Genomic DNA, 27,466 nt, shown 5'->3' on the forward strand with positions numbered 1-27,466 from the left:
CAGCGCTTTTTTCTCTATCTTTGCAAACTTGCGAAAATGGGCAATAGTTTTGCCAATTACAAAACCTCAAATGTGTTTTCAGATGAATCTCTGATCATTGAAGCCTTGTACATTCGTGTTTGTATATGCCTAAAGTCTAGGCTTTCATCATGTAAACCGCCAAATAGCAGTGCATGATAGGTTTTTAATGCAGTTTTGATGTTTTTGTTTGGGTAAGATGATGTTAATTCTAGCTCTCGTATCGTTGCGCACTCTACATACATCGGGAGATCATATTGTTGTGGATTGTTCACCAGACTATTTTACCGCAGAAATAGTCGTTGATGATCCCAAAAAACCCTGTTCATCATTCAGTTCGCCGATTTACACATTCGTAGATAGGGTCAAGTATGATGGCAAAGTCATTGGGGAAACCTCTGTTGGTAGATTTTCCTACGTTAACATCCACAGATTCTACACTGAACTGCGCTTCGCAGAACTTAGAATAGAAGATGAGTTGGTGGTCAAGCATATATACTTGGAATTCTTTGATGGAGAACGAAAAGAACTATCGGAAAGGGAATTCTGGTTGAAAACACAGAAGTTTTTTGTGCGGTTTACTTTCGATCTATCAGACCCCGTAGTTCCAGACATGTTTACAAAGAAGAAATACCAACCATTTGGAACCCCCTCTCTCATATTCACTCCACGTAGAAAGTATAGGATTCTGAGGGTTGTGGACGGAGAAAATGAAATCTGGGAAAGCTCCGACACTGAATATTGTACATGCATTATAGTTCACATCTATGGAGGAATCAACTCATTCATTCAACTATTAATCAATATCAAAGAACAGTACAAGGCACTTTACTTTGAGAGCAAGGAGTACTCATGGAGAGAGATACCAAAGGATGATTTTTACAACAAGCTAGAAATCGCTAGCGGACCTGCCGCAAGATTCTAATCGCTGACTCGTTCACATGTATAATTTTGCTCCGCCTCCTCAAACTCAGGCTTGCCGTAGGTATAAAGTCCGGAAGCCACAGTCTAGAATACAGATAAACTTGATACATGTGAAAATATACTTAGTTAGTCTTCTTTTTTTGCATTTGCGGAGGCACAAGTAATGAGCTAGGAGTCTTTACGTCGAGTGTATAATAGAGACCCATTGCCAAAATCAAGGAGAACAAGAGCAGCACTGAAATCTGTTGTACTATAACTGGAGTAGTCCTAATCTCAACCTCATTCTCGTTCTTTTGTTTTCGTTTTTCTGGTTCCATTAAACCATTCCAGCTGCAAGTTGTGGCCACAAATGTAATCTGGTTATCCTTTTTAGCCTTGGCGAAGAGCCCTCCAAATTCAGCCACTAAAAGATAATGTGTATGTAAATGCAATGACAAAAACAAACCAGCCTTTTGGTCTATTGAGGGAGTGTATAGCCATAGACCCTTGGAGACAAGGCCTATGGACTCAGGGGCCTTGATGGTGTTTAGGCTCACAGATCTCTTTATTCTCTTGATCGTCTCGCATAGCAGAACGCAGTTCTCATCGATGGTGACGGAATTCTCCAAATTGAGTGGAGCGAAACTCCTTGCATTAAGGGCGACGTTACTCCCGCCGTCATTGCCTAAGTGTGATTTCTGGGCATATCTCCATTACTTACCGTTCAACGAGGACAGTACCAGGATGCTTATGCGGTTATCCTCGAAATCTGTGAAGATATCGTCCGATGTTACGTCTGCCTTGACATTTTTTGTCGATAAAATCAGACTCTTGTCATTATCGGCAAATACAATGGACATTGACGCTAAAATGACAAGCGTCGCTGTATTAACTAATGATAAAGTCATATTTGCGCATTTTATGTGAGAAAATGGCGACTGAACCCACTTGTAGTGGCAGCGGTCCTCCACAGTCCCAAATTTGGATCCCCGCGGACCATCTCCCTCTGTTTCCAGGGAATTTGAATCCATCTGAGAACAGTTTATGGAGGTGTGTACGGATAATCCCGAGATAAGGGGCAGTTGTATGAATGGAGGTGAAGAGGCAACCATCTGTGGAAGGGAATGTATACGATAAATTCACTGTTTTGTAGTTGCATATTTCAACTGTGCGATAGCTCTCTGGGTGATTGCGTCTCCCAAAGCGTCAAAACTGGACCTTGGAGTGAAGAGTGTGTATTCGTCATCCTTTGAAATGTTGCCGTTTGAACAGTAAACGTCGTCATCGAGCTCAAAGTTGCACGTGTGTACGGAATCAACGCCAGGTTTTCTTATATATGCCCCCTCCTCTGGAGATTCCAGAAGTCGCTCGTCTAGAAATGTTATTATACGAAATGCCGTCTCCGTATCAATGAGTCTCAAGTCAATCATACCAGTATTCACATATGGTTTCTGTAAAATGTAATGAATTGATGCACAACTAACCACAAGTTTACCCATTTTACGAACCCATTCGTTGGAGTCTGTCTCCGAAAATTGGAGAATCTTGGTCAACTGCTTCTCTGACTCTATTCTCTGTAGTATTAGTGTATGTAATTGGCAAATACAAGAATAAGTGATTTTTTGGTGGATATTTGCTGTGGTATGCATGATGTAGAAGAGATTGTCCTTGGCGGTATGATGGTTGTTCTTTGAAGGAGCTAGAGATGTGTTATGATATATTCTATCTTCCTCAGTATAAATCAATATCAGTACTCCATTATACCAACTACTCAGTATAGACTCTCTAGTCTCCCTGCTGGAGAGTCCATAGACTCCTAAATTTGTCTAACCCAAGGATCTCCTTTATAGCGATTATAAAGTTTGAATCCCGCCAAACAAACCAAGGCAGAAGTACCAAGAATGCCTGTAGTTACAGAGACAACGATCTTAGGAGTAGTAGGAGTGTTAGAATTAGAGTTTGGAGGAGAGAGTGGAGAGCCTATAGGAGTGCCTTGAGTAGGGACTGAGGCTTTCATAATTTGAGCAGCAGCTTCAGCATTAGTAGGAGAGTTAGGCTCTACCAGAGGCTCCAGAGAAGTAGGAAGAGGAGAGTGAGGAACTATACCCTGAGAGTGATTAGTAGTAACTCGGGTAGATGAGACATTTGACTTTCTAGAGTCTACATAGTGAGTATCAGGTTCTTTTTTAGCCTCTAGTTTACCATAAGATCCAGCAGGAGAAGGTTCAGCTTCAGAAGCAGATCCATCAGGATCATTAGATCCTCCACCAGATGGACTAGTAGAAGCACCAGGGCCTTGTACTCCATCATCTTCACTACCACTAGCAGCATTAGCACCACCTCCAGCAGGTCCCTGAAGTCCAGAAGGACCAGGATTACTAAGACTTTCATCTCCTTTAGGTCCACCATCAGGTCCAGAAGGACCAGAACCACCGACATTTAGTTGAGATGAGGATGACCTATATTCATTACATTTCCCACCGGTTCCATAGATTTTACACTCCAGAGTCTCTAAATATTTGTTAGAGTCCTCTTCCTTGATATTTTTGCCTTTTCCAATGTTATCTGGTGTTATTTCCTTAGGTATGTCCTGGAATTTTGTCCATGGTTGATTGTCATCACCAGTAGTGTTTGGTTGATACCAACCTTTAGCATTGGGTTGTCCAGTAGAATCTAGATATATAAGTCTTGGTTCCTTGCTACCATTGTTGGAATAAAAGGTATAGAACTTTACCGAGCCATCTACGGAATTTTTAAGGTCAGTAATCCTTATTCTCTTTCTTTTATCCTGAGTATCTTTGTAGTAGATACCAGAAACTATTAAATTGTGATTAACATCGTGTTTATAGTATTCAATATGAGAATCCCCTTTAACTGATCCAGGAGTAACAGTTACCTTTCCTTCGCGATTATCACCATTATGTTTATCACAACAGTACCTTCCATTCTTATGAGTCTCAGAATTCTTGTGAGAGAGATTTATGCTAACAGTTTTGTGATATTCACAATTAAGATATTCCAGTTTCTGTTCAAGAGGCTCACCTTCCAGAGGACTAGGTCTCTCTTTATCAATTACAGTCCAAGAGCCACTTTCCTTAGTTGTGTAATGCTTATAAGTACCATGTTTGTCCCCAATTTCTATAAGAAGGGGCTGATTGTGATTTTTATCTCCGGAATAATACCAGACTGCGAGATATAGAATATTTTCACTCTGATTTAAGTCCGGAACCTGAATACCTCCAGACATGACTTTTTCAACATGGAAAGCATTTCCATTACTACCGTTCTTTGTGTGTTTGAACCTATAAAAGCCGGAGTCAGGAGGATCCTCAGTTCTCACAAGCTGGACATCTTTGTTACCATTACCTCCATACGTGTAAGGTCTGTCTCCATCAGGATTATGATTTATGTCTATGGTAACACCGGATGAGGGGACAGCCATCTTGGGTTATGATCTAAGTGTCAAGTTATTTTTGGTTCCCAGATACTCAGTCATCCTCCATGTTCAGAGGTGTGCCCATTCAAAACTCTGAGATCCATGAGTAGTCTCAATGCAAACAAAGGGAGCATACAGTAGAGATAGACTCCCTCAGAACTAGTTCACCGTCAGAGAGAATATCCACAGAATGACAAGATGAACAACTATCAACACAGTCCTCAGTAGTACAGTCAACACTCACGTCAGTAGAAATTAGTTCAACGTCTATCAATTCTCCATAAAATTCCACCGAGTCCATAACACAAGTACACTCAGCAGTAATACATGTAGGTGTGACCTACTGTAGAGGCTCTTTTCAGTAGCCATAATCACAACTAATCCATTCATCAATATCCTCCATCCACAGCATCACCGTAGGAGAGTTGTAAAACTTACCAAATTCTCTTTAATGTACAAAAAACTCGTCAGTATGCGCACCCTGAGCGGCGCAGAGAGCTGTCTAAACCTCGGTACGATGTACTTTAAGAGGTCCCTCGTGAGAATCTTGGCGGCATGACACGAAGACCAGTTGTCCTTGATAAGTTTGAGGTATTCTACGTAGTAGTCACTCAGCTTCTTGAGCTCAGAGTCGCTAATTGCACTAAATTCGTCACTATCGTGGAATTGCTCGTCCCTAAATGGGTCGCTCATCTTTCGGCTATCCTCTGGGCACCTTTAGAATCTCCTTTACTCGCTGTATTCCGTAGTTTTAAACATTCCCTCCTAATGATAGTGAATCTGGTCTGTAGTGCGCATTTTGTGCCCAAAAAATGCAAATGTGTGACTGTGGAGTCCCACGTGGGAAGTGATCTGGGCAAGTGACCACAATTTTGGCTTTTAGCCTAAAAACGACGAGGAACTCTCAGTTGGGAATTTTCTTCTCCAGTGGGAGAAATTTTCCTCGGAAAAGGTCCAGAGTCTCCAGGGCGTCGCGCTTATCGCAGGTGCGCCCTGAAATCGCTCATCATCTCTCGCAAATGTAGCATAGAGTAAAAATGATCCAGTTTATGCAAATTAGCGGGATATTGTCCAGGTTGTCTGGGCTCTGCAGCTCCTCTCTTAGCCAAAACTCCCTCAGGGGCATATCTACGAGTAAATTTCTCTTATGGAGTAGAAATCCGGGAGCCAGGTATCCTAGCAAGGTATGTTTACACATCTAATGGACCGTCCGTGGCCCTTATATTCTCTCATTCGTCCTACACATTTGCTGTTTTCATAAATTTCGTTTAGGCGAATCACGGAGCACGTCCCGACTGTAGATCACTAAGGAAGATTCGAAAGAGACTAAGGACCGGAAAGTAAATTTTAATGTGAAACACGATCCTAAAGTCTAGACAGACACATCGCTATAGATGAGGTGCTAAATTAATATTCCTTCCATGGATGTTTTGTTTTAGAATTTACATTTACCGTAGGCAGGTGAAATAGATGGAAGAAGCTGTACTATGGCAAGGTCCCGAAGAATGAGGAACTGGCTACCCATGGGAGCCTATGAAGAGTAGTGATCCACTGCTCCAGAAGTCTACTGGTGATTCACTGGTCTCCCTTCTATACAGTACTAAGACGACCAGTGAGTCAAATGTACCAGAGCGAGTCCATACAAAACATAACGTAGATGATTAAGTACCATCCTATATAGTTTGACCAGTAGTGAATTCATTTCCCTGTGGATTTTTGACTATCACCTTCCATCTCCCGTTTTTAACAACATACAAAATTTTAAAGCATATCCTGTAGTTTCTAGTAATTAATCCAATCATTCAATGACGATTCTGGTCATGTCTTGAATTATTGCTACTCTGGAGGGTTGCATGCAGGTTCACAGGGCCATGGACTCGTCCTGGAAATATACCATGGGAGTCTAGGCGCCATCTCTGAGACAATGGACTCTTTTAATCCCATTTATCTTGTCATCCCTGACTGATACATGTACTAGTAGTACCTTTTGTCCATTCTGTTTCCGTAATTATACCATACTTGTAGCATACTCGATCCTCCACATTAATGCTAGTCTAGACTCGCTCTGGTACATTTGACTCACTGGTCATCTTAGTACTATACAAGAGGGAGGTTACTGACTCATTAGTAGACCCTTGAATCAGTAGTGTACATAAGAACAAGAGTAGGATCATGAGTCAACAAAAGAGTGTCTGAATGGTTCATCCCAGACCTGTTAGACAGACAGCAACCTACCTCCCGGCCTCGAGTACCACCAAGACAGAGCCATCCACGGGACCCCCTCGTCTACTATGTACATTTACCATTACATAAACGAGTAGAGCAAAAAACATTACAATTAAACCCCGGATGTGGTGTATTTAGTGACGGCCTTGGTGCCTTCAGAGACGGCGTGCTTGGCCAATTCTCCGGGAAGAAGAAGGCGTACAGCAGTTTGAATTTCACGAGAGGAGAGAGTGGACTTCTTGTTGTATCTGATGAGACGTGTGGCTTCGAGTGCAAGTCTGTCAAAGATATCGTTGATGAAGGAGTTCATGATGCTCATGGACTTTTTGCTGACACCAGTTTCTGGGTGCACCTGCTTCAAGACCTTGTAAATGTAAAGTGCGAATGATTCGATCCTCTTCTTTCTGCGGTAGCGGATACCCAAGGTCTTTCCGGCGGTCTTCTTGGCAGCCTGGGACTTTGTCGAGGGGACCTTTCCAGACATCTTCAAACTGCACAGTAATGTTTCGACGCAAACACGAATATGCACAAATAGTCACACGGAAATGCAAGCGTGTGAACGGGGAGAGGCTGGTGGTTTCGAGGAATACTTACGCTAAAAAAGTAGACGTGCGAGTTGAAAAAAGTTAAACAGAAACCTCGGGCACTGTTGAATAAAGTCGTAAAAAACTACTACTGAACTGTACCTCTTTAATCAAATTACCTTTTACTTCAATGGGGCCCTACGTAGGCACTATCTTGGTGTGTAAGGGGAGCCCTCACCCTTTTAGTCCACGAGCGGTCAGAATCGGCCCGGAATTCCGTAGCTCTTGTCCACACCACGCGAAGATTCCGGTAATCTGGGACTCGTACGTCCCAGGCTCGCCCCAAAACCCCAAAGAGCCTCTATCACACGAATTGTACCTTAAATGAGGCTTTTTCATGGATGAAACCGTAGAACAATCTATAGCTTACCCATTGGAACCGATAAATGGCTGCACACATGTCGTTTGGAGGCATGGAGCAAAGAGACAGACGGTCCCTACACCTACCAGCCAGGCTACAGAAGGGGACCAGATACACCGCTCCGGGGCACTTCCCGCTGAAATTAAACGTCTATACTCCCAGTTATGGCCTCCAGATGGAATGTCTTAGGGTTGCAAGGAATGGAGAGTGCCCCAAAATAGCAAACGTATACGAGAAAATACAAACCGATTAAAAAAGGTACTTTATCGTGTTACCCTTTATTTGAGCCTCTGAAAACTTTAAATTGTCCCTAAAGCTCTGTGAAGTCCCTCCGTCCAGTGATTTAGAACTCCTATTCGTCTGTTCCATCAGCGTCTTGTAGCGATAAGTAAAGGAGGTGTACTTTAGTTTGGAGGAGTCTGTACTGCTCCTTCCAGGATCAACGCCACCCCTCGTACTAGTGGATTTGGGGGTGCATGTGCCTACATTTAGCAATCTGTCAATATCATGCCTCGTTAAACCATCCAAAACACTCTCAATGCTGTCTGTGGTACCCCTTGTATGTGCTTGAGATGTATAGGATCTTGTTGGTGTGCATGGCTTTTGTTGTGAAACTAGATTCGTGGTCTGCGCCAACGACCTGGCCGGTGAACTTGTGCTGGTCCTATCCGCATGCATGGTGGTGTTGTGTAGTGAATTGTGCATCGTAGCCGCTTCACCGTGTGTTCTGGCCGCTGATTGTCTGTGTGTTACGGCCGTCTGTGAAGCAGTACCCTCCCTCTTTGCCTCTTCCAAATTCCTATTAATCCTCCGAATCGACTCTTGAATGAGCTCGTCGATCCTGCCATTCATCCTACTCGACGGTCCGGAATCCTCGGGGAAAAGTGTATCTGCCACCACAGAGCTCACTCTGCGTGTCACTCCCGAAGCTGTAGATGTGGAGGTCCTCTTCTTTCTACTCCTGGTCGTCTTTTTCCTCTTTGGCTTCTTCTTGGTCCTCTTCCTTCTAGAGTTAAGTCCCCTGTAAACTTGCTCAATGAGGTTTGAGGTAGTTTCATTGAGCTCCGATTCTATAGAGGTTCGCGGTTCTTCCATTCTTGGAGGCGCCCTAGTGGTTGTTCTTGGAGCAACTGGTTCTGGTTCTACCACATTTACAATTCCACTGGAAATACGAACGTTTGTGCAGGATGTACAGTACCAGTCCCCTTCTGGAACTGAATCAAGAGGTGGGTTTAGGCAATAGGTGTGGAATCCGTGGTCACACTGGTCACAAAGCAAAAGCTGGTCCCAATTATTGTCCAAACCGCAAATATCACACCCATTCACATCTGGTGTAAAGCTATCCTTTAGCGACTTGCTCTCAACCTGGACAACCGTGGTTGGTATCAACGTATGCCACGCGCTATTTTTGAGCATGACAGTTCTCAATCCCTTTATTCTTGTCTTGCGGACCTTTTTCAACTTTCTCTTATAGCTACTCTCCCCAGGTGTTGGCACCATGTACAGGCCCTTGTCTTCCGAGTCTCTGAACCTCCCCAGAGGTCTATCATAGGTTTTTAACAACAAATCTTCAATATTCTGCCACAGTACCCGTCTAATGTGGCCAAATTCCCCCTTGCACAAGGGACATACATTTGTCCGATCTGCCCAGGCTCTAATACACTTGAAGCAGAATATGTGACTACAATCGTCCAAAATCCCAATTTCATTCTTTATATCACTCCTCATTGATTCGCTGCAGATGATGCACTCTTCAATGTCCTCATCCTCGTCATACTCGCTGCTATCTGTATAGTAGTCTGCCGCGCCTCCGCTCTGATTCCTGGCATTTTCCTGGCTACTCTTTTGCGTACTGCACCTACTCTGACTAGTTTTACCGGAATATGGTCCGCTTTGGGGGCTGGCGTCCATTCTACCAAAACCTTGACTACCACTGCCCACCGTCCCAGAGTCCGCTGTAGCACTGGTAGTGCTCTCAATCGATATACAACCTGGCGTGTCATGTCTGTCCTTGGAAAGCCTATCAACCAGACCAAAATCCCTGGGAGGAGCACCAGAGGTCAGAGTGGGTACAGCCGGGTCCAGCGAAGGCCTCCGCGAGTATCGTATGGGCCCATCGTACGTCCCGTTGAGAATCGTCTGGTCTATGGCTTGGCCGTGCGATCTGTTCTGGTGACTGTATACCCACTTGTCGATCTCTGCAATCAAGTTCTCGTCGAGTGTACTGAAGCGCAACAAATCTTCGTCAATTGTGGACGAGTTCTTTGCAAATTCGTCATCCAGCGAGTCCAGGGGCAGGTCTCCAATGTCGAACTCCGAGTTTAGCGGCTCGTCCGTAATTACGACTCGAGATTTACGGTTGAAAATGCTTGGGTCTCCATTGTCACTAGCATTGTCAGTAAATAATGAACCCATTGTATATATTACATGGAAACATCCATTACTTACGGATGCAGTACCTACAAACGCGTTAGTTGCAACTATGGCAGTGGAGTCGCCAACACATGGCGGGCGCAAGAGCGACGGAGCAGAGCCTCCGGCCGCCCATATCCCGAGACTCGGCAACTTTCGGGGCCTCTCCCTTATCGGTACCCACGAGCCGCGCGAAATTGACGTGGAAGTCCGAGTGTGTGGAAACGACGTTGGACCCGTGCAACGCCCAGGCCGACAAGATACGAAAATTTATGCATTAAAATCTTACACGTGTCCTGCTAAAGAACGGACCCTTTACACAAATTTTAGGTGTGTGGTACAGATTGAGAGGAACGGCGTTGTAAAGCGGCTGGCCATGCTCATTGACTGGTACCATGGAGTACTTTCCGTATGGCTCCCGCACTTGACCGTTTTGCATCTCTCTCGGTTGAGCGTAGAATGGGTCGGTAGGAGCACCAAATGGAACCTGCACAAACGGCTCCTGCCTTGTGGATGTGCTGTACATTTCCTGTGTCTGCATCTTGTACGACGACTCTGAGCACGCCGTGACAAACTTTTGCATGTTTCCGCCAAATTGCGGCTGTGCAGGCATTGCAAATGGAGGCTGCGTGTACCCAAAGTGCTCCGGGTCATTCTGCCAACTGTACACATCCGGATGCATGCTGTAGCTGCAGTCTGTAAAGGCCGAGTAATCGCTTTCATCCCTCGTGCCATTGGCTTCAACATTGCAGCCCCTGATGCTGCAGCTCTCCTGAAAGTTTTGAATGTCCCGATCGTCCATTCCAGACCGCTTTGGCGAAAACGTGGGAGTCATGGGATCCTCGCTGGCCCTTTGCAAGAGGCCCTCCTTGGCCTTGTTCACCAGCTCAAGGTCGAGCTTTGGCACCTTGTCGCTTTTCCTAAACGTGAGTTGTTCGCCAAACTCTCCCAGGCTAAAGCTGGGATCACTGCTGCAATGTGTGTCTTGCAATTCCACCTCTGGCCCCTTGTTCTTGATTCTGCATGTTCTTCTCTTATCCTCCTGCTTGCCCGTTGGCTCCCTTGGCTTTGCGCTTCTGGCGTTGGTTGGCCTCGAGTTCACAGAGTCGCTCCGCTGTCTGGCAGTCTTTGCCTTTGGCGTACCGCTTGCGGCGGCCCTGGAATTCGCGGAATATTTTGCTGATTTCTTGTGTAACTTGGCGGTTTCCGCCGCTGGTTCGGGCGCCTTCTTTTCGTGCGGGATGCTGTGTTTTATTCGCATGGCCTGGTACGTGTTCTTCAGCAATTTGACCAAGTCGTCCCTGGGAAGCTTTAAAAGCGCATTTTGAAGCCTTTCCACCGCGAGGTCCTTCTCATTTCTCGATTCCATTGTTTATTTATTCTAAACATACACGAGACACTTTCACCGGTGTATCAGCGTGGACGGCGTCAATATCTCCTCTGTCTTGACATTTGCGCCAGTTTAACGGCTCCCGTCGCGGAATTATCGAAATGTGTGCCTCCCCAAGTCCTATCCGACGCACAGGCGGATTTCGCAAGTTTACGCCCCTTAAAAGGGCATGTGTGTGGAAATTGTAGTTTTCTCACGTGTAGTATGCGAGGTTAAAGGTATTTGACTCTTTAGGCGCGGTAAAGGCTCCAGTGCTAGACAAGTTGGCAAAGGAAAAAGGGAATAGTCACAGAATCTCTACTACGCAACTTGCGTGTAGGCATACGTCACGTGCGTATGGAGTTTATGAATGGCACCGGCTTGTCTGTTGCTATAGCCTTACCGAGGAAGGATAATGCATGAGCTGTCTGCGGTTCTCGTTCTTGCAGGTCACCGGTGGCGGTGGCTCTCTTGAGTATAATAGTATGCTATTTACTTGTCAGGACTGGTACCCTAAAGGTCTCTGCATGTATGAAAAGGTGATCCCTTGGTATAACTAGGGAAACCGTGGAACCGCTAACGAAACCAAATTGTTCCGCAAGAGGGTCCTGAGCCACACCACTCGTAAATGTTCATGTAGTTGTCATGAAAATAAACTGTATTAATGATTAATAGTCCATCCACAGGATGAATAATGAGTGGTCATTCTGGTGTACAATTAAAGCGCTCTACTGTGATTCACTGGGTTTATGAGTAGTTTCTCCATTCCTCATTTCATCGAGCTTGCCATTAAAATCCTTCCCGGTAATCTCTTTCCATTTTCCATCAACCTTCTCAAAATACTTGCTTCTTTCTGATAATGTTTCCACTACAACCATCTCCAGTAGTTCTACACTCCCATGTTTATGAATGATACAAGAAAGGCAATAGTCGTTATAGTATCCACTATGCCTTCCGATGGTTCCTTCTGTATAAATAGGTTTTGAAGAACTCCATAAAAGGCCACTCACATCCTTTACTCCTTTGGCAAGGTACCCTGGTTTAGGAAAAAAATGCTTAGTTGTAACTCCTAGTAACTCCGTTTCAAAGATGCTACATTCATTAGTACTATTGGCTAATGCAAGGTCAAGTTCAAAGTTTGAGATCCATTCTGCAGGATCCCTCAAGCTCCTCATCTTTTCTTCATGATTAGTGCAAGATTTCCATTTACTATCCTTGAGTTCAAGATAGTACTCCTTAGAAGCGCCAGAGGAAGTGGTTACTACAAGGACCAGTTCAGGCTTCTTATCCTTGTTAAGATAGACTTTAGTATGGTCAAATGTTTCTCCAGTAGATGGAGTCCAGACAGTCCCATTTTCATACATGAGCTTTGATACAGAAATGCCTTTATTAGGAACAATGAGTTGAACTGCGTTTGTACCAAAGTAATAGTTGAAGGATTTGTATAGTAATCTATTAGGATTGGCAATATCAAGAATAGTAGTGTGTCTAGATGATTGAGTAACTGGAGATTTATCCACTGCTACATCTGCTACCCTTCTATCATTAGTATGTCTACGAGCTGATGGCTGTGTATACTCTGCTTCATAGACAGCTCCATTAGCAAGATCCCATACCAGCCTTTGGCCACTCGATCTATTCTTCCTTGTCTCCTCTACAAAATCACTGGTCACTATTTCATCTTCTGCATAGTCGTCTAGAACCTCAATAACTGGTCTATCAGTGAGAACTCTGGACCTCCTGCAATGGCAGAGTCCCAGTAGACAAGTTACCAGAAGAACGGAAGAGACCTTCATCTTTCCTCAAACATTCGTCCATAAGGATATGTCATGAGATACTTGATGAGAATGTAATATATTACAGTCTATACAAGAGAGAAGATAAGTGAAGGGATGAAGAGGAAGAATAGACAAAATGCATGGGGTGATGAAGGAATAATATCCCGCATATTCCCTTCCTAAAGAGAGTAAATGAAAAGCACTTTGAACAATAAAGATTCTCCTGGTATTAAAAAATCTTTACCTCCAAATAACACCTTCAGACGGCCAATAGGACCCTGCAATCCAAGACTGGCAGACAAGGTATATGGAAGGAAGAGTTATGTTGATGGAATAAATCAGTATAAGAGGATATTAAAGAAAGGCATTAGAGTAGTAATAGTTATTTTGATCAGATTGGAGTTTATTCACCGGGTCGGTACTCTTAAGTGAATCATACTTTTTGTCAATAGTTCCAGTACTGAGTTCACTAAGCAATTTGCCTAGTCCACTGTCAGCATTTCCAGGTGGTATCTTAATACAATTTCCACCATACTTGTACCTGTACCAACAGTTGTCAGAGCCCTTACAGTAATAGCGGTAAGTGTAATCAGGCTTCCCTCCTGGATTTGGAGTAGATTTCTTAATGCAGATTAGAAGGGGATCCTTCATTGTATTATCACTACCTGCATATAAACTGCCATTCTATCTATAATTCATTTGATACAAGAGCGGATAGTGAGATCAAAATTGTGATGTTTAATCCCCTTAATGCAAAACTTTTGACCAGAATCAATCTTTTGAACATATTTACAGAAACCAGGGGAGGATCTTCGTTATCCCTTTACCTTGGTTAATCTAAACGTGGATCAGAGTATCATGATCCTTAGATCCATTTTTTGCACATACATAAGGATACGCAGTTCCCATGTCAAGAGTGAGGCTATAAGGGGAACTGGGATGAGTACTAGTAGACTTGTCCTGAATAGTCTCGGTGTATTTGCCACAATTAAGATCAGTCTCGATATCTCCAGGACCTACTTGACCAGTATTCCTATTAAGATTGTTTAACAGATTCTTAAGCTCCATAGGAGACGTGTGCCTTTCTCACTAAGCTTAGCACATGTCACATTCTGTTTACCATATCCAGCGTAATGCAATCCTAAAGTCCCTCCTCCGGAAAGATTTGCACAGTAGCAGGTTAAACCATACTCCAGAGTCAGTCCCATGCTAAGCATCCTCTTATCCATCAGAAGCTTCTATGGTCCATACTCTAATCCAACTTTATTAACATCTTCCTTTACTGCATTATCTATCCTTATAAGACTGCATTAGTGGCTTTTACTAGCCATCCTGGCTACTTCCCAAAATGTGTAAGGTGTCTCCCGTCTAATTCCATGATACTCCTACACCTATCACATCCTCATCCATTATTTATACTGACTGGAGTCTATGAGCAGAAAACTGGCGGGTTTAGGGAGAAGATTCCCCTGGTTGAGAAAATAATGGAGATTAGTGGTGATAATTATCCCGACTTGCGGTGTTGTTCTGCGAGGCGTGCACATTACCTCAAAAACGACACCTATTGTAATGTAACGAAATATATTGACTATAACACCTTGTAAATGTATCATGGTATCTAAAGATGAGGACTATGGTCTCTAGACGTAAGAGTAATCACGATGGCGTCAACGCTCTCTGGTCTATTACTACCACTACCTACAGGCCAATTCTGCTGTATTATTGGCTAGTATGTATCAGAGAGAAGTCTATACAAGGGCTAGATACATGGGTAGGGTGTATCATAAATCTCTGGGTTTAGAACTGTAACTGGAGGAACCGATACAAGGAGCTACGGAGGAAGGATTAGAAAAGGGCCCAATTGTCCCTTTAAACGAAACTCAATCTTCCACCATCGATTCAATGGTCAAGCTGGTCTTAAAGGAAGATATACAAGAGTATTACTGCCCTTTTAAAGCTACATGGATGAAGGAACTTTGCCAACAAGTGTCTGGTTGCCTACTTGTCTAGTAATAAATGTATGGAAAGGATTATGGAAATATCCAGATACAATCCAAGATCTTGGATTATAATTTTCTTTACGTAGCCAAAACTCCCACTGCACATTGGCATACTTAGAATAAAAGATAGAATATAATCGGTAACTTTTAGTGATACAACTCTGCAACATGCAAGTTTGTACTATACAAGTCTATTTTGCCTCTTTTGAAGTCCTATTTTTGGTGCCATTAGACTCTTTATCATAACCTTGCGTAGTTTTCCCGCAAGACGCTTAACTGTTGGTATGTCTGGGACTTGACCAAGGCGTGACAGATACTGTTCATTCCTGCTATCATTTTCCGAGAGTTCACGCAATATTTTTTCTGGATCACCAATGTTTAGCAAAATCTCATCCAAAAGCTCCTCTGGATGCATAATTTCATCATCTCCATCACTGTATTCAATCTTGAAAGATACATGAACTCCACGGTGCACGTCATGTGCAGTAACTGTGCCTTGATAATAGCCATCGGAAAACTTTCTATATACTAAACTCTTTCCAGGTACTATTCCCAATAGGGGTACAAATACCGTTTTTTCCTTTTTCTTTCCAATCTTGACAGTTTTTGTTTCTGAGAAGGGTGATTCTGTCTTTTGTGCCAAATGTTTGAAATTTGAGAAGCGTTCCATTTCCGCCTTGTTTAACATTTGTTGCAAGTGTCCTGGGATTTGATCTCCATCATATGAAATGTATGTTGTAAGGTCATTAATATACCTTATAATCTCGTCGCAGTTAATAATTCGTGTATATTCCTCCGTAAAGGCCCCCATTGCTTTCAAAAGTCCATAATTGAATAGACCATCAAACCTCGGGGTCTTTATAACGGTATCTGTAATTTCAGAGAGGAATTTTGTCAATCTTCCCAAGAGAGGCTCGCTAAGATCCTCTCCTGTTTTACTATCTTCCTTTTTAATACTATCCCCGATCTTTGCTGGGCTGACTCCATTACGTTTCGTGTTTTCCGTGTTTTTATTATCACTATTTCTTTTATCATTTTTTTTACCACTATCTGCATTCTTCTTGTTAGTGGTAGTCTTGGATACCTTTGCAGATTTCTGCATGCATAAATCTTTATTTACTAACCCCTTTAAATTGACTAGAGTGGGATCTATACATTCAATAACTTCATTTTCAGAAAAGGATAGGTCCTTGTTATATAAAAGCTGTTTCCCTATAAAGTGACAACACGTCTTCACCAAAAAGTGAATTGAAATGTTCTTCAAAACTAGCAAACGAAGCAAAAAATGCACATGTTGTTCATAAGCCATTAGGACATATTCGCGCATTTGTGCAACGTTTGTACTCTCCGGATGATCAAAGTTTCCACCCAAATGCCTCTTTAGTATCCTACATACGTAAACATTTGCCCTAGGTCCTGAGCGTTGATTACATTCTGTACATACTCTTACAGTGTCTCCAAATAGGGAAAAGGCTTCCAAATGCCACATTCCAAAGAGATAACGGCATGTTAAATAGTCTGTGACACCAATATCGTTATATGTGTTCATATCCGTGTGTATTATTGGAAGGGATGTGTCCAAAGAATTACGTGTCACTCCTCCCTTCTTGGATGTTTTCTGTATGTAAGTTGTGTAGTTGTCAGGTTCAAACTTTTCATTTACCTCTGAAATATTCCCTACATCTATACGTTTAATATTTTCGGTGAGAAATGTAGTATCGAGGATATCGTCGTCAGAATGTCTTGTTCGTGTACTTTTAAATGAATTTTCTGCATGTGGTAAAAGCTTCAGTACGGAAGAATCCTCTGATGTATACGTTGATCCGGAGAAAGTATCGTACTTGTCAGAGGAAGAGTTGCGTCGGTTTATTGGCGTAAATGCGCGCGTACTAGGTGTATCATCTCCAGGCTTTGTCTTCCCAGACTCTATTGGTATTGGTACCGCAGTATTCTGGAGCGGAAATTCAGTTTTATATTTCTCCATAGATGATGAGCGTTTATCAGGGTTCGATGAGTCTCTCATGAGCCCTGTCAAAAGTTGCAATGGAGAAAATCTTTCCATTGCTTTCATCTTGTGCATTTTGTGTTTCTTAAAAATCTTATGCATAATCTTGTCAAATACTGATCCGCTACGATTAGATTCATGTTGAATATAGGTCTTGTGAAGATAAGACATCAACCCAGATGATGAACATATACCACCGTGTACTGTTTTTGGGCTCTTTGTCTTTCCCATCTTACCACGCACATGTTTGTGTTTTTTATCTGTTTTTATATTCTTTTTAGACACCTTTGTTCCTTGATCCGACCCGTGACTATTTGAGGTCTTGCAAGATGCTGTACTAGGGTCTTCTGTTTGGACGGATGCATCTATACACCTACTTTGATCAACATTACCACAGGTTGATAGGCCAGATTTAGATGTCGCTAAAGAACTAATTGATTTTGAAATTGGCATGTAGTCCGAACCGATATCATGCATATAAATTTGCTTAGCGAGATATCTACAGTACATGCAGAACCATTTGCCTAGCGTATAGCTTCTATCGCCCTTGAATGGTTCAGTATCTGTCTTCCAAACAATTACGCCATCCTGCTTTGCAAACATGTTTGCTGCTGTCCCACTCAGGTTTTTCATACATGACAAATGAAAGACCCTGTCGCAACCATCACAACTGACACATTCTTCTGTAGTTTCATCAGCATGTACAGAGGGGGTAGTCACACATGCCGTTTCTTCTTTATAATCTTCTTCATACTGATCATTACATATTGCGCATGTAAATTGTTTTCCAAAGTGACCTGTATTTACCAACCATCTATCAATGTCTTCTATAGGTCTGCTGTGTAAAACCGTTTGCCTTTTGGCAACTTTTGAGCGTATGCCTGTTCTATACTCAATAAGTTCTCTCCTTAAACTCTTATGTGCTGTCTCTTCCACTTTTGCAAACCATAAGGCTCCAAAATCTGCAACTAGCTCATCACCTGGTGATATCTTAACCCCTTCTTTTGATGTGAGTACTATATGAGGCCATCCATCAAAAATAACTTGTTGCCATTCACAATTTGGCTGGATCCAAAACTCACCACCATATGCTGAAATTGTTTGGCAGTGATTAACTAAACTAAGTTCATTACATGCTGTTGTGCTATCTAAAACATAACGAGAACTGGAGGGAAGATAGATACAATCTGTAGGTTTCTTTATTCCAATACTCACTGATTCTTTTTCTTTAATCTGTGTCATTTTTGATTTCCCTTTTTCCATTTGTATTCTGGTGCAATCCATACCTTCCGTATCTTTCATTGGAACATTTATATCACCAATAGGAACTGCATCTAAATCCATAGAAATTTCCCCCTTATTCATACCAAGTGAACGTGAATTCCTGGAAGAAACCTGTCGTGAGAGGAGTGCATTATATTCTGCAGTTGAAGAATAGGCAAATCCCACGTCACTGTCGTGCATTTTGCATGGTGTACCATTCGAATCTACAATACCAAATGTGAAGTCCTCGGTAGAAAAGGTATCGTTTTCTTCATCCATTTCCTTTCTAAGTGTAGAATCTTTTCTACAAGAGTATGGGCTGTCCCCATCCGCAACATTTTGGTCCAAGGGACCAAAGTTCTTGTAAGCGGGATCAATCATTTCTTCCGTGTCCGCATAATCTGCATTAATCCATGATCCGGATGCAAAGTTTAATTCAAAAGCGTATTCAAATACTGAGTCTTCAATACTATCCTCATGATAAACTATACCAGTGTATTCGCCAAAGATTATTCTGGGCGAATCCGCAGAAATTTCAGGGCCAACATATATCGCTGTGTAACAGTCTTGCTCTGGAGGAGTAGCAAAACGAACAGGATGTGTCGCATCAGTAATTTCACATACAACTAAGTCTGGGTGTACCCACCCATCAACTATACAATCGTATAGTGTCTTGTACATCCGGGAAGTTTTTCTAGAGAATCTGTGAATAACTTCACCTCCTGGTTTGAAATTTGGGCAATATATTATACTTGACCATGTTTTTCCGGATTTTTTCTCACGATGTCCATAAAGCCCTTCTAAACTCGAATTCTTTGATTCAGTTATCCATCCATCAACTGACTTTTTATATCCCCAAAACTGCTTACGATAAAGTTGTGTATGTTTCAAAAAATCTTCCCTAGCACTAGAGTGTATACACTGTGTTTTTGCCCATAATTTTTTTCTTTCAGAAAGAACATCTGCTAGCATGCGAGGTTCAAAACCCTTCTTTCTTGCGATTTCAAGCGCTCTCGCAAGCTTAGGAGTGAAAAGTCTAGTTATACTGGTACATTTTTCAATAGACTGGACGTACTCTGCGAAGCCAGCTGTTGCTTCATCTATGGACTTTGTGCTTGGAGTATTGTGCAGTTCTTGTGTGGTTTTCGTCTTTTTTGACGTGCTTTTCTTCTTATTCAATGTCTTTGTTGTCTTCTTTTTCTTGATACTGACTGGTTCAGCTTCAACTATAGGTTCACCATCTTTCTGCTTGATCCATTCCTTGTATGTGAACATATTCCCGAGTGTGTTAAGGGAATCTACCTCCATTTTTCATTTTAGCCTGGTATTTCAAAGCGTTTGCATCTTATAATCTGGCAGATGTGCCAGCAATAAATGTGCCAAAATTAAGCAGATTATGTACTCTAAGATATTCTCTTTGGAAGCCTCTTCCCTTACGTTTTAGGAGAGGTATCCTTCTCTGTTATCCCGAATTTGGGAAATTGAACCGATTTACAGGGTATTAAGCAAATGTAGGCCAAAGCTCTGCTCAGGCTGTTAACATTTGAAATCTGACAAACTTCTGACTGGACACTGTGGAATCTCCTTTTCCTTTAGCAACTGAGTTCATGTGACGAGAAACTTCTCGTTCTTGTGTCTATTTTACTAGTGGTTTTAGCTCGTTCGATTCGACGTGAAAAGAAGAGATTCTTCCGAGCTTGTAACGATGTTCTTCTCAACTATCCTACTATACGATTAAAATACTCTTGGGGTGTCTCTGAATTCTCTCGATTTGTGCAGAAATTGTTGCACAAGCGCAAACTTTGAGTGCTGTCTAAAACTGGGAATAAAGCGGATTCTCACGAGACTACAAGTCTGTGGCTCTGCAAATCAAAATTTTTTAAAATTCCGCCAGCTAAACAACGAAACCACAACTCACCCTTTTATTCCTTATAAAGGAAGCGATGGCGGTCCATACACATTGCACCACAGAGAAATACACATCAGAGTCTAACCATTTTCTTTAAATATGAAGAGACAGACGATTTACATTTTGGGCTCTGTGGTGTATGTTTTCTTCTGGGTGAGTGGGAAATTTGCGATTTTTCTCCTCCAATCGCTGAAATTTCTCCTCAAGAGGTACTACTCGTACCAAATGGGCACAAAGAGCGGACTAATGTCCCTGTTCTGGACATTTTGAGGGGTTTGTAGTAGGTACATGGCTATGTTTAGCCTTACGGGCGGTAATGATAGTCTCTCTCCCCGCGGAGCGGCAGGTGCTGGATACCAGGTGGATTTGCCGGCTGGAGCAGTAAAAGTCAACGTCTACACAAATGGTCTCGCTAGTACAGTAGGAATTTCATCATGTGTAATGTGATGAGGGTGAATGGGTCTGTGCATTCCCGGAGAAAGTGTGTATGGATGTTTTGGTCTACAGAGTTTCTGGAGGTACTACGGAATGCAATGGAGGAGGATGGAATGGTAGTAAAGGCTGTAGCTCAGGGACTTGGACCGAGATAAACCTGTCTGCAAAGGTGCCAACTTCTTCGCCATGCCAATCCTCATACTTTGCACTGACTATTGAATATGTAAAGGTATTTGCTTAACAAATCATGCGATTATTGTAAGATGCGTAGCCCGCTCGAGGTTATGCAAAGGGTAGACCGGTATTCTCAAAATCATTCACTATGTAAAGACAATCTTGTAAAATATAAACAAACTTGCAATTTCTAGTTTGCTGAGAACGTAGTCTTCGAGTTCTTCACGTGTGCATTCCATTTCTCGCAATTGCGACACTATGTCGCCCTTGGCGTTGGTAAACGTCCTAATTGTTGTATGTATTTATGTATATAGCAAAGTATTCCATAATGTGTTCATGCAGTCCCCCTACCTTTTTATGTCCCTTTCCGCTTCACTAATCATCTGCATGTCGTCATCATCAAGTGGTAGTAAACATACCATTCTGTACGATTCAAGGGAATCATCCAGCTTCTTGCGTTCTGCCCCAATGGACTCAAATATATTATCAACAGAAGAATTGTACTTTTTTACCATATCATCAACTTGGATTTTACACATGCAGAATAATTCAGAAATCTCGTTATACTTTTCCTCAAACATCCTCAAATCATCCTTAAACTCCTTTATGTGATCGTTTATCATATCATTTTCAAGCTTTTGATGAATGAAATTGCCTATTGTTGATTTAAAATCAGATGATCTCTGTGCGGAAATGTGTATTTGTGAAGATGAACTTGAACAAGTTAAATATAATTCCGTGGAATTTGTGTACTAATTGACGTATCCTGTAAGATGGAAATAACATACATGGTGCGATGCTTTGTGATATTCTTTCATCATTTCTTCGACTTTAGTGCAAAGAGCGAGTGAAAGATCACTTTTCTTGAATCCTTGCATACTCGAAGATAGAGAAGAAATAGTATCTTCCATGTATGAAAGCTTGTTCTCAATTTCCTGAGCAAACATGTCCAAGAATTTTGTGAATGCGATATTAAATTTTCCATAGATATATAAAGTTTCAGTCATCCAAATCTATCCTAGTGTTTAAACATTGTAGATTTTATTACCGTTCTGGGTTTCCACATTGTCACTATATACAACAATGGTCTCAAGATCTTGTCCATCTGTATCACTCGACCCGGTTGTATTATTAGAATGCCTCAGGTTTCTCATATTATAAAGTCTTGAAAAAATGGAAGATGTGTATTCATAGACTGTATTCATACTTAAAGTCAACGTTCCCAAGCACACACTAAACAATGATCTGTATGGAAGGAGTTCTTCTATGGCCTCCTCGGTAGTAATTGGCTCTAAATCTCTAAGTTTATCCCTTTCAACATCGAATTCTTCGCGATCAGATTCTCTCCATTTTCCAGACTCCCATTTTAGGTAGATGTAACCATTGTCTATTTCGCCCTTTAATACTATAACTAAAACTATTGGTGTGCCATCACAGTAGTATAAATTACAAGATGTGCATATTTCACCCTTTTCTGCCTTCCATATGGATACTCCAGCGTGCAGTAGTTCCGTAGCTTTATATCCCGGTTTCGCATAGTACAACCTTGCTGGAGCTCCAATGAGCTTTGTATCAAATATTCTGCATTCCGTTGTGTCTTTATCCTCTTCAAGATTTATAATAAAGGATCTAGTACGTTCCATGGGAACCCTTAGGTCATGGATTTTCTCCTGAGATGTATCAGTACGGCATTCCCAAATATCTCCATTCCTTACATACGATCTGCCTAATGCTAAATTCCCTCTGACCTTTGCTATAAGAATAACCATAGGTTCTCCGTCCTTGAGGTATAGCTTGGCATATTCAAAGTTTTCTCCCTCTCCGCAGCTCCAAATAATGGTCTCTCCGCAAACGACTTTATTCACCAATACACCCTCTCTAGGAACTATAAGAACACAATCAATCCCTTCGTCGTTGAATCCATTGGAAAGATAGAGAGAGGGATCTATATTTCCTATATCCAAAGGTGTTTCTGGTACTGTATCCACAGGGATTATTACAGATTCTAAAACCTTGTCATCATCTTCACAACAGCCAAGGCCTAGCAGATATACCGCGTATAAGAGTGCCAAAATTTTCATCTTGCAGTGTTATGTATCTAGTTTTTAATGGTGGAGGTGTATATTCCTTGATTTAGTCCAGAAATTTCAAACTTGTAAGTGTGACCAAAAATGTACGCAAATGTCGCGGTATGAAGGAGGAAGAAATTGTGTAAAGATTGTAAGATATCTGGAAAAAAGTAGGGACATGCAATACAAAAGATGTCAAATATAATTATACCTTTGTGGTAAAGTCTTTCTTTCCGTAGTTTTACTGGTTTCTCTGGAATAAAATCTCTTAAATAGCATTATTACATGATTTAAAAGGAATTATTTTACGGATATGAGATAATATAATGATATTCTGGTCCATTGTTATAAATTTTTGCTTATTCAAATCCTTCTCCCATGTGTTGCATGTAAATGGATAACTTACGAGTTCTTTGTCTTTCGAATCCTTTGTAAAGTTATTATACTTCTCTTCTAATGCCTCCAGTCGTAGGAGAATGAGCTGTATATTATTATCTAACAAATAAAAAATTACCTCCATACAACTCACACTCCATTTTTTACCGTTGTCCATGGTACTTTCTGTAGTATAGTATAAGGGCTAAAAGTATAAAAAGCTAGATTATTTTGCCAGGAGAATCAAGGCGGTGTTTGTACCATAACTGTATGAGCCCAGATTAATGTGGTTTAATCGCACGGATGACAGTCATTCTGTTTATAAGTAAAGGATGAGTAGTCGTCTTTTAGAAGTAGCAATTGCCCTATTCTCATAATTCCAAGTGGTTTTGCGGAAGTTGGTTTGCTGAATAACCACTTCTCAAGCTCTCATCTCTTTATTATCATAGGGTCTGTTCTTCAAGAGAGGTCAGTTCCTCCTAATTGTTTACCAGTCTCCTTTGTTTACAAGGGTTAGGTGCAAACGGTCATTCACCAAATCCAAAAGGTCGCTATAGAGCGTAATCTTGAGCGATATATCCACTATTTAGCCCATCAAATAAGTCTGTAGGAACTGTCTTGGCCGGTGCTCTTGTACAGATCCCATCCTTTCCCCGGCATAATCCTCCAAACCATCCATTTACTCACCTTTTTCATACTCTTCCATCATCTACTTGCTCTCTTCCCTTTTGTTGCCTTCGTTCAAGTCATAAAACCCTGCGTTAACGAGACTGATCTCTATGCACGCTCCAACGACCATCATGCAGGCGCATAGAGTAGGAAGCCTCCTGTAAACGTTAAATTTAGGCACAGCCTTGGAACCCTGGAGGTGTACGTGTGAATGTGTAAGTGTATACGCTTCTCGCGCGTTAAAATGAATGTGTTGATGTAAAACGGAAATTTAGGCAACTATGACGACAAAAATTTGCTCTGGAACCAAAATCTAACCTCCATGTTGTCTAGCGCGGAAATTTCGTAGAGAGGAGAAAATTCTGCGATGAATGGATAGTGCGCGAGTCGCTGTACCCAGAAGCTGCACAAGAGAAACGACGTAGCGAGTTGCTTGCGCGTTACTTTATCCTCCCTTTAGCATTTCACTAATGGGAGGCTTTGCTCGGCTATAAGCCGCAGGGCCACCAGTAAGGGAGACGAAGGGAAGATGACTAGGGGAAATCACCGAGAAAATTTGCAACCAGATGAGTCGTTGGAAATTTCTCACGTAATCGCGGAAATTGCGAGGAAATTTCAAAGAAGAACAATGAGCCGAAGGAAAAGTGGAGGCGCAAGTCGGGGTGAATGTCGGTACGGAGAAGCGCAACACACTCGGAGATTTCTGAAATTTTGCATCAATTTGGAAAGGGCTACAAGTCAATGATTTTGGAATCAACATGTTCGCAAGAGTAGTGTGTACCGGACTCGCTCTACTGTCCCTCTTCCTCGAAAATGTAAATGTAAGTTTAAATGGGCATAATGCGAAGCATGACTAACTGAGTGAGTATAATGTGAGCTATGGAATAGCGAACGAGCGACTGTACTTTAGTATAGGAGCCTGAGCGACTAACAGGAGTCTAAGGAAGAGTAGGATTCTCACTGTGCAAGTACTACTGTAAGGAGTACTGAAACAGGTGACCCACCGACGTCAGAGACTAGGTAGTAGATCACTATGGAATGAACAGAGTGAATGGAATAGTCATGGAGACTATATGAGCGCAGCGAATAGAGGAGCCTTGCGGGTATACGCAGGATAGGAGCTGCAAAAACGACTATCAGGAACCTGTGTGTTCCCAAAGCTGTATAGAAGAATAGATGAAGGAGCCATTATGAAACGCCAAGCATCGAGTTGTACAACGTAGATAAGAAAGACGGATAATGCAGTTTGTATGAAGAAGAATGAATGATGGAGACTATATGTCCATAGTGAAGAATGATAGCGAGTATACTTTAGTATAGGAGCCTAAATGGTCACCTCTTCTCACTCCAGTAGACTCTTTAGAGACTCTCATTCTACTAGTGGAGCTAGGACGACCTTAGGGAGTCTCTAGAATGGTACTCTGAAGGAATGAGATACTCTACCACTGTTATGAGAGTAGTATGGAGCGTATTCTATAACTAGGGAATCTAAAGACTCTGGATCTATTGCAATTTCACCAGTAAAGTGGACGGGCTTTTGCCGAAGGGAAGATGAGAAGCCATTAGAAAGAGCACTGCAATCACATGCTCATGATAATGGTTTTATAACCACTATGCTACAGTCATGGATTTATTCCTCTCTATTACTAGTCGCATTGAAATGCACTTTGTGACTAAAAGACTTTAAGTACCGAAAATGCATTTAATGGCTACGCACTATTCTGTATACACTGGATGGGTAATGGGAACGCTCAGGTGGAAACTTCCTTGGAATGAAACTCTATGCTTTGCGGGTTCTCTTCTCATTACTTGTCAACCGGAAAAGATCTGCAACTCTTCACCATTAAACACCCTACTATACACCAACATTCAATTTCACATTTATACATTTAGGCCACCCATGAAATTCTGGTTCACCCAGTTTCCAACTTTTCCATAAACGGTACAGAGTATGGGCTTCCGTATCCGTCTCTTTATGGAAAACTAAAGTATCTCAAGCTAGATAGCTCTGATTTGTCGCCAGGTGATCTCACAAAAATTATGCGTAATAGGTCGATCTTGATTTTGAAGGCGCAAGAAATATTTACTAGTAAGCCTCATTGGGATGTTTTTTCCGCAATGATCAAGAGCCCTAAACATACCCTTCTTTTGGTTGTACCAAAGAATAAGGACGTTTTACAAGGACCAAAAAAGTGTGATGATGCTCATGCAACTACGTTTGCACAAGCCGAACTACCTAAATGTGAGGACTCTAAAGTTTATCAAGAAAGTTTGATAAAGCTAGAGGAACTTTTCAAAGTTGCAAAGTGTCCTATTGGGATTATACAAGATGGAGATGAAATAGAAGAAGTTTGCAAGCTCGCTAGCGCCAATGGAGGACTCCTGAGTGATGAAATACGGCTTATTACTAGGCAATTTGAGCCAAGTTCCGTCTCCAAATTTTCTAGCTTCAACCTCTTTGGATCTCTCAAAAATCAAACCCTTGATGACTCTGCACCTACACTCCTCATAACTGCTCCCCTCGATACTTTTAACTTTGTCCAAACAATATCTTCCACAGCGGGATATAATACACCTCTTGTTGCGCTCTTGGAGCTTGTGAAGATCTTTGGGCAAGGGCTACCGATCAAGGGGCCACTTCCATGGAAGGTTAAATTTTTACTCACAACGGGAACTGTTGTAGATTTTTATGGTCTAAAATACTTTCTTAAAAAGGAAAAGGTAGATTTTGCAATTGCTCTTGATGATCTTTCTGGGGACTCCCTCTACGTACATGGTGGTTTTGTTGACGATAAGACTCAAGGATTTGTAAAGGCTCTAAAGAGTGTCCTTGGGGCGGAATTTAAAGAACGAGATTCGTCCGGTACAGAGTTTTACTTTGCACACGATGTATTCACCAAACATAAGATTCCTGCAGTTACAATTACTTCCGTGGAAAGGGGAGTTTTATTGCCCCTTCGTTTATCATCATTTCATTTTAGATTTAACCCCAATGTTCTTTCCGATAAAATCTCAAAAATCGCAGAATCGCTTGTTAAATTTTTCAATGGAAAGTCCAAAAAAGTTGATGTAAAACCAGAAAGTCTACTCTCCTGGGATACACTTTTATCTGAACCTAGAAACACATTTGAAGCTGACATTTCTGGGCTCAAGAGTGTTGCTCTTGTTGTTGAACATTTGGAGGAATATTTAAATCTTGAAAAGGAAACCTTCAAGACATCCGTTTCAACGAGTGTCATCAAATCTCCCTCCGTCAACAAGGCCACAGTGTACGCTTCAAAGCACGCTATTTTTGACATTTTTATCGCTACCGCTGTTTTTTCATATATATTTTTGGTTTGGAGCGTCGTCAGGACGCCAAAAAATGCAATTAAAGAAATTGGAGGAATACTCTCTGTATTTGTAAATCCCAAGAGTCACAAGGAATGAATAGTAAAAGATTGTTTCTTATAGGTTTATCCAAATGTGCTATTCGTACAC

The 27,466-nt window shown here is 41.8% G+C and overlaps 14 protein-coding genes across 14 annotated transcripts; 3 read left to right on the forward strand and 11 right to left on the reverse strand.

The window, feature by feature from the left end:
• Positions 1 to 217: 217 nt before the first annotated feature.
• BEWA_028050 (signal peptide-containing protein) lies at positions 218 to 943 on the forward strand (the record flags this gene model as incomplete). The annotated part of the gene is made up of 1 exon (XM_004829565.1): positions 218 to 943. One exon carries the CDS (start codon positions 218 to 220, stop codon positions 941 to 943), a length of 726 nt encoding a protein of 241 aa, XP_004829622.1.
• Positions 944 to 1,054: 111 nt separating this feature from the next.
• Positions 1,055 to 1,861, reverse strand: BEWA_028060 (uncharacterized protein). The gene is made up of 3 exons (XM_004829566.1): positions 1,643 to 1,861; positions 1,388 to 1,606; positions 1,055 to 1,345 (listed from the first exon to the last, which is right to left on the reverse strand). Exons 1-3 carry the CDS (start codon positions 1,827 to 1,829, stop codon positions 1,065 to 1,067), a joined length of 687 nt encoding a protein of 228 aa, XP_004829623.1. The 5' UTR covers positions 1,830 to 1,861; the 3' UTR covers positions 1,055 to 1,064.
• Positions 1,862 to 2,060: 199 nt separating this feature from the next.
• Positions 2,061 to 2,420, reverse strand: BEWA_028070 (hypothetical protein; the record flags this gene model as incomplete). The annotated part of the gene is made up of 2 exons (XM_004829567.1): positions 2,061 to 2,372; positions 2,406 to 2,420. 2 exons carry the CDS (start codon positions 2,418 to 2,420, stop codon positions 2,061 to 2,063), a joined length of 327 nt encoding a protein of 108 aa, XP_004829624.1.
• Positions 2,421 to 2,737: 317 nt separating this feature from the next.
• Positions 2,738 to 4,363, reverse strand: BEWA_028080 (hypothetical protein; the record flags this gene model as incomplete). Its single annotated transcript, XM_004829568.1, has 1 exon — positions 2,738 to 4,363. One exon carries the CDS (start codon positions 4,361 to 4,363, stop codon positions 2,738 to 2,740), a length of 1,626 nt encoding a protein of 541 aa, XP_004829625.1.
• A 405-nt stretch (positions 4,364 to 4,768) lies between these two features.
• BEWA_028090 (hypothetical protein) lies at positions 4,769 to 5,050 on the reverse strand (the record flags this gene model as incomplete). Its single annotated transcript, XM_004829569.1, has 1 exon — positions 4,769 to 5,050. The coding sequence occupies one exon, from the start codon at positions 5,048 to 5,050 to the stop codon at positions 4,769 to 4,771; it is 282 nt and encodes a 93-aa protein (XP_004829626.1).
• A 344-nt stretch (positions 5,051 to 5,394) lies between these two features.
• Positions 5,395 to 5,701, forward strand: BEWA_028100 (hypothetical protein; the record flags this gene model as incomplete). Its single annotated transcript, XM_004829570.1, has 2 exons — positions 5,395 to 5,541; positions 5,630 to 5,701. 2 exons carry the CDS (start codon positions 5,395 to 5,397, stop codon positions 5,699 to 5,701), a joined length of 219 nt encoding a protein of 72 aa, XP_004829627.1.
• Positions 5,702 to 6,681: 980 nt separating this feature from the next.
• BEWA_028110 (histone H2b, putative) lies at positions 6,682 to 7,246 on the reverse strand. The gene is made up of 2 exons (XM_004829571.1): positions 7,178 to 7,246; positions 6,682 to 7,074 (listed from the first exon to the last, which is right to left on the reverse strand). The coding sequence occupies exon 2, from the start codon at positions 7,065 to 7,067 to the stop codon at positions 6,696 to 6,698; it is 372 nt and encodes a 123-aa protein (XP_004829628.1). The 5' UTR covers positions 7,068 to 7,074; positions 7,178 to 7,246; the 3' UTR covers positions 6,682 to 6,695.
• A 531-nt stretch (positions 7,247 to 7,777) lies between these two features.
• On the reverse strand, positions 7,778 to 9,943 carry BEWA_028120 (hypothetical protein; the record flags this gene model as incomplete). Its single annotated transcript, XM_004829572.1, has 1 exon — positions 7,778 to 9,943. The coding sequence occupies one exon, from the start codon at positions 9,941 to 9,943 to the stop codon at positions 7,778 to 7,780; it is 2,166 nt and encodes a 721-aa protein (XP_004829629.1).
• Positions 9,944 to 10,217: 274 nt separating this feature from the next.
• BEWA_028130 (hypothetical protein) lies at positions 10,218 to 11,428 on the reverse strand (the record flags this gene model as incomplete). The annotated part of the gene is made up of 1 exon (XM_004829573.1): positions 10,218 to 11,428. The coding sequence occupies exon 1, from the start codon at positions 11,307 to 11,309 to the stop codon at positions 10,218 to 10,220; it is 1,092 nt and encodes a 363-aa protein (XP_004829630.1). The 5' UTR covers positions 11,310 to 11,428.
• Positions 11,429 to 12,037: 609 nt separating this feature from the next.
• BEWA_028140 (signal peptide-containing protein) lies at positions 12,038 to 13,105 on the reverse strand (the record flags this gene model as incomplete). The annotated part of the gene is made up of 1 exon (XM_004829574.1): positions 12,038 to 13,105. The coding sequence occupies one exon, from the start codon at positions 13,103 to 13,105 to the stop codon at positions 12,038 to 12,040; it is 1,068 nt and encodes a 355-aa protein (XP_004829631.1).
• Positions 13,106 to 15,253: 2,148 nt separating this feature from the next.
• On the reverse strand, positions 15,254 to 20,286 carry BEWA_028150 (hypothetical protein). Its single transcript, XM_004829575.1, has one exon. The coding sequence runs from the start codon at positions 19,661 to 19,663 to the stop codon at positions 15,269 to 15,271; it is 4,395 nt and encodes a 1,464-aa protein (XP_004829632.1). The 5' UTR covers positions 19,664 to 20,286; the 3' UTR covers positions 15,254 to 15,268.
• Positions 20,287 to 21,220: 934 nt separating this feature from the next.
• BEWA_028160 (hypothetical protein) lies at positions 21,221 to 21,820 on the reverse strand (the record flags this gene model as incomplete). The annotated part of the gene is made up of 2 exons (XM_004829576.1): positions 21,221 to 21,556; positions 21,662 to 21,820. 2 exons carry the CDS (start codon positions 21,818 to 21,820, stop codon positions 21,221 to 21,223), a joined length of 495 nt encoding a protein of 164 aa, XP_004829633.1.
• Positions 21,821 to 21,898: 78 nt separating this feature from the next.
• Positions 21,899 to 22,954, reverse strand: BEWA_028170 (signal peptide-containing protein; the record flags this gene model as incomplete). Its single annotated transcript, XM_004829577.1, has 1 exon — positions 21,899 to 22,954. One exon carries the CDS (start codon positions 22,952 to 22,954, stop codon positions 21,899 to 21,901), a length of 1,056 nt encoding a protein of 351 aa, XP_004829634.1.
• Positions 22,955 to 25,758: 2,804 nt separating this feature from the next.
• On the forward strand, positions 25,759 to 27,415 carry BEWA_028180 (hypothetical protein; the record flags this gene model as incomplete). The annotated part of the gene is made up of 2 exons (XM_004829578.1): positions 25,759 to 25,779; positions 25,880 to 27,415. The coding sequence occupies 2 exons, from the start codon at positions 25,759 to 25,761 to the stop codon at positions 27,413 to 27,415; spliced, it is 1,557 nt and encodes a 518-aa protein (XP_004829635.1).
• Positions 27,416 to 27,466: the final 51 nt, after the last annotated feature.

This window comes from Theileria equi, chromosome 1 (assembly GCF_000342415.1).
Source record: "Theileria equi strain WA chromosome 1, complete sequence".
Classification (NCBI taxonomy): domain Eukaryota; phylum Apicomplexa; class Aconoidasida; order Piroplasmida; family Theileriidae; genus Theileria; species Theileria equi.

Coding starts and splice junctions, on each gene's coding strand:
- BEWA_028060 (XM_004829566.1), bottom strand. CDS start 1,829: ATGACTTTATCATTAGTTAATACAGCGACGCTTGTCATTTTAGCGTCA. Junction 1,607..1,642: donor GGTACTGTCCTCGTTGAACG/GTAAGTAATGGA, acceptor AATCACACTTAG/GCAATGACGGCGGGAGTAAC. Junction 1,346..1,387: donor CTCAATAGACCAAAAGGCTG/GTTTGTTTTTGT, acceptor ATTATCTTTTAG/TGGCTGAATTTGGAGGGCTC.
- BEWA_028110 (XM_004829571.1), bottom strand. CDS start 7,067: ATGTCTGGAAAGGTCCCCTCGACAAAGTCCCAGGCTGCCAAGAAGACC.
- BEWA_028150 (XM_004829575.1), bottom strand. CDS start 19,663: ATGGAGGTAGATTCCCTTAACACACTCGGGAATATGTTCACATACAAG.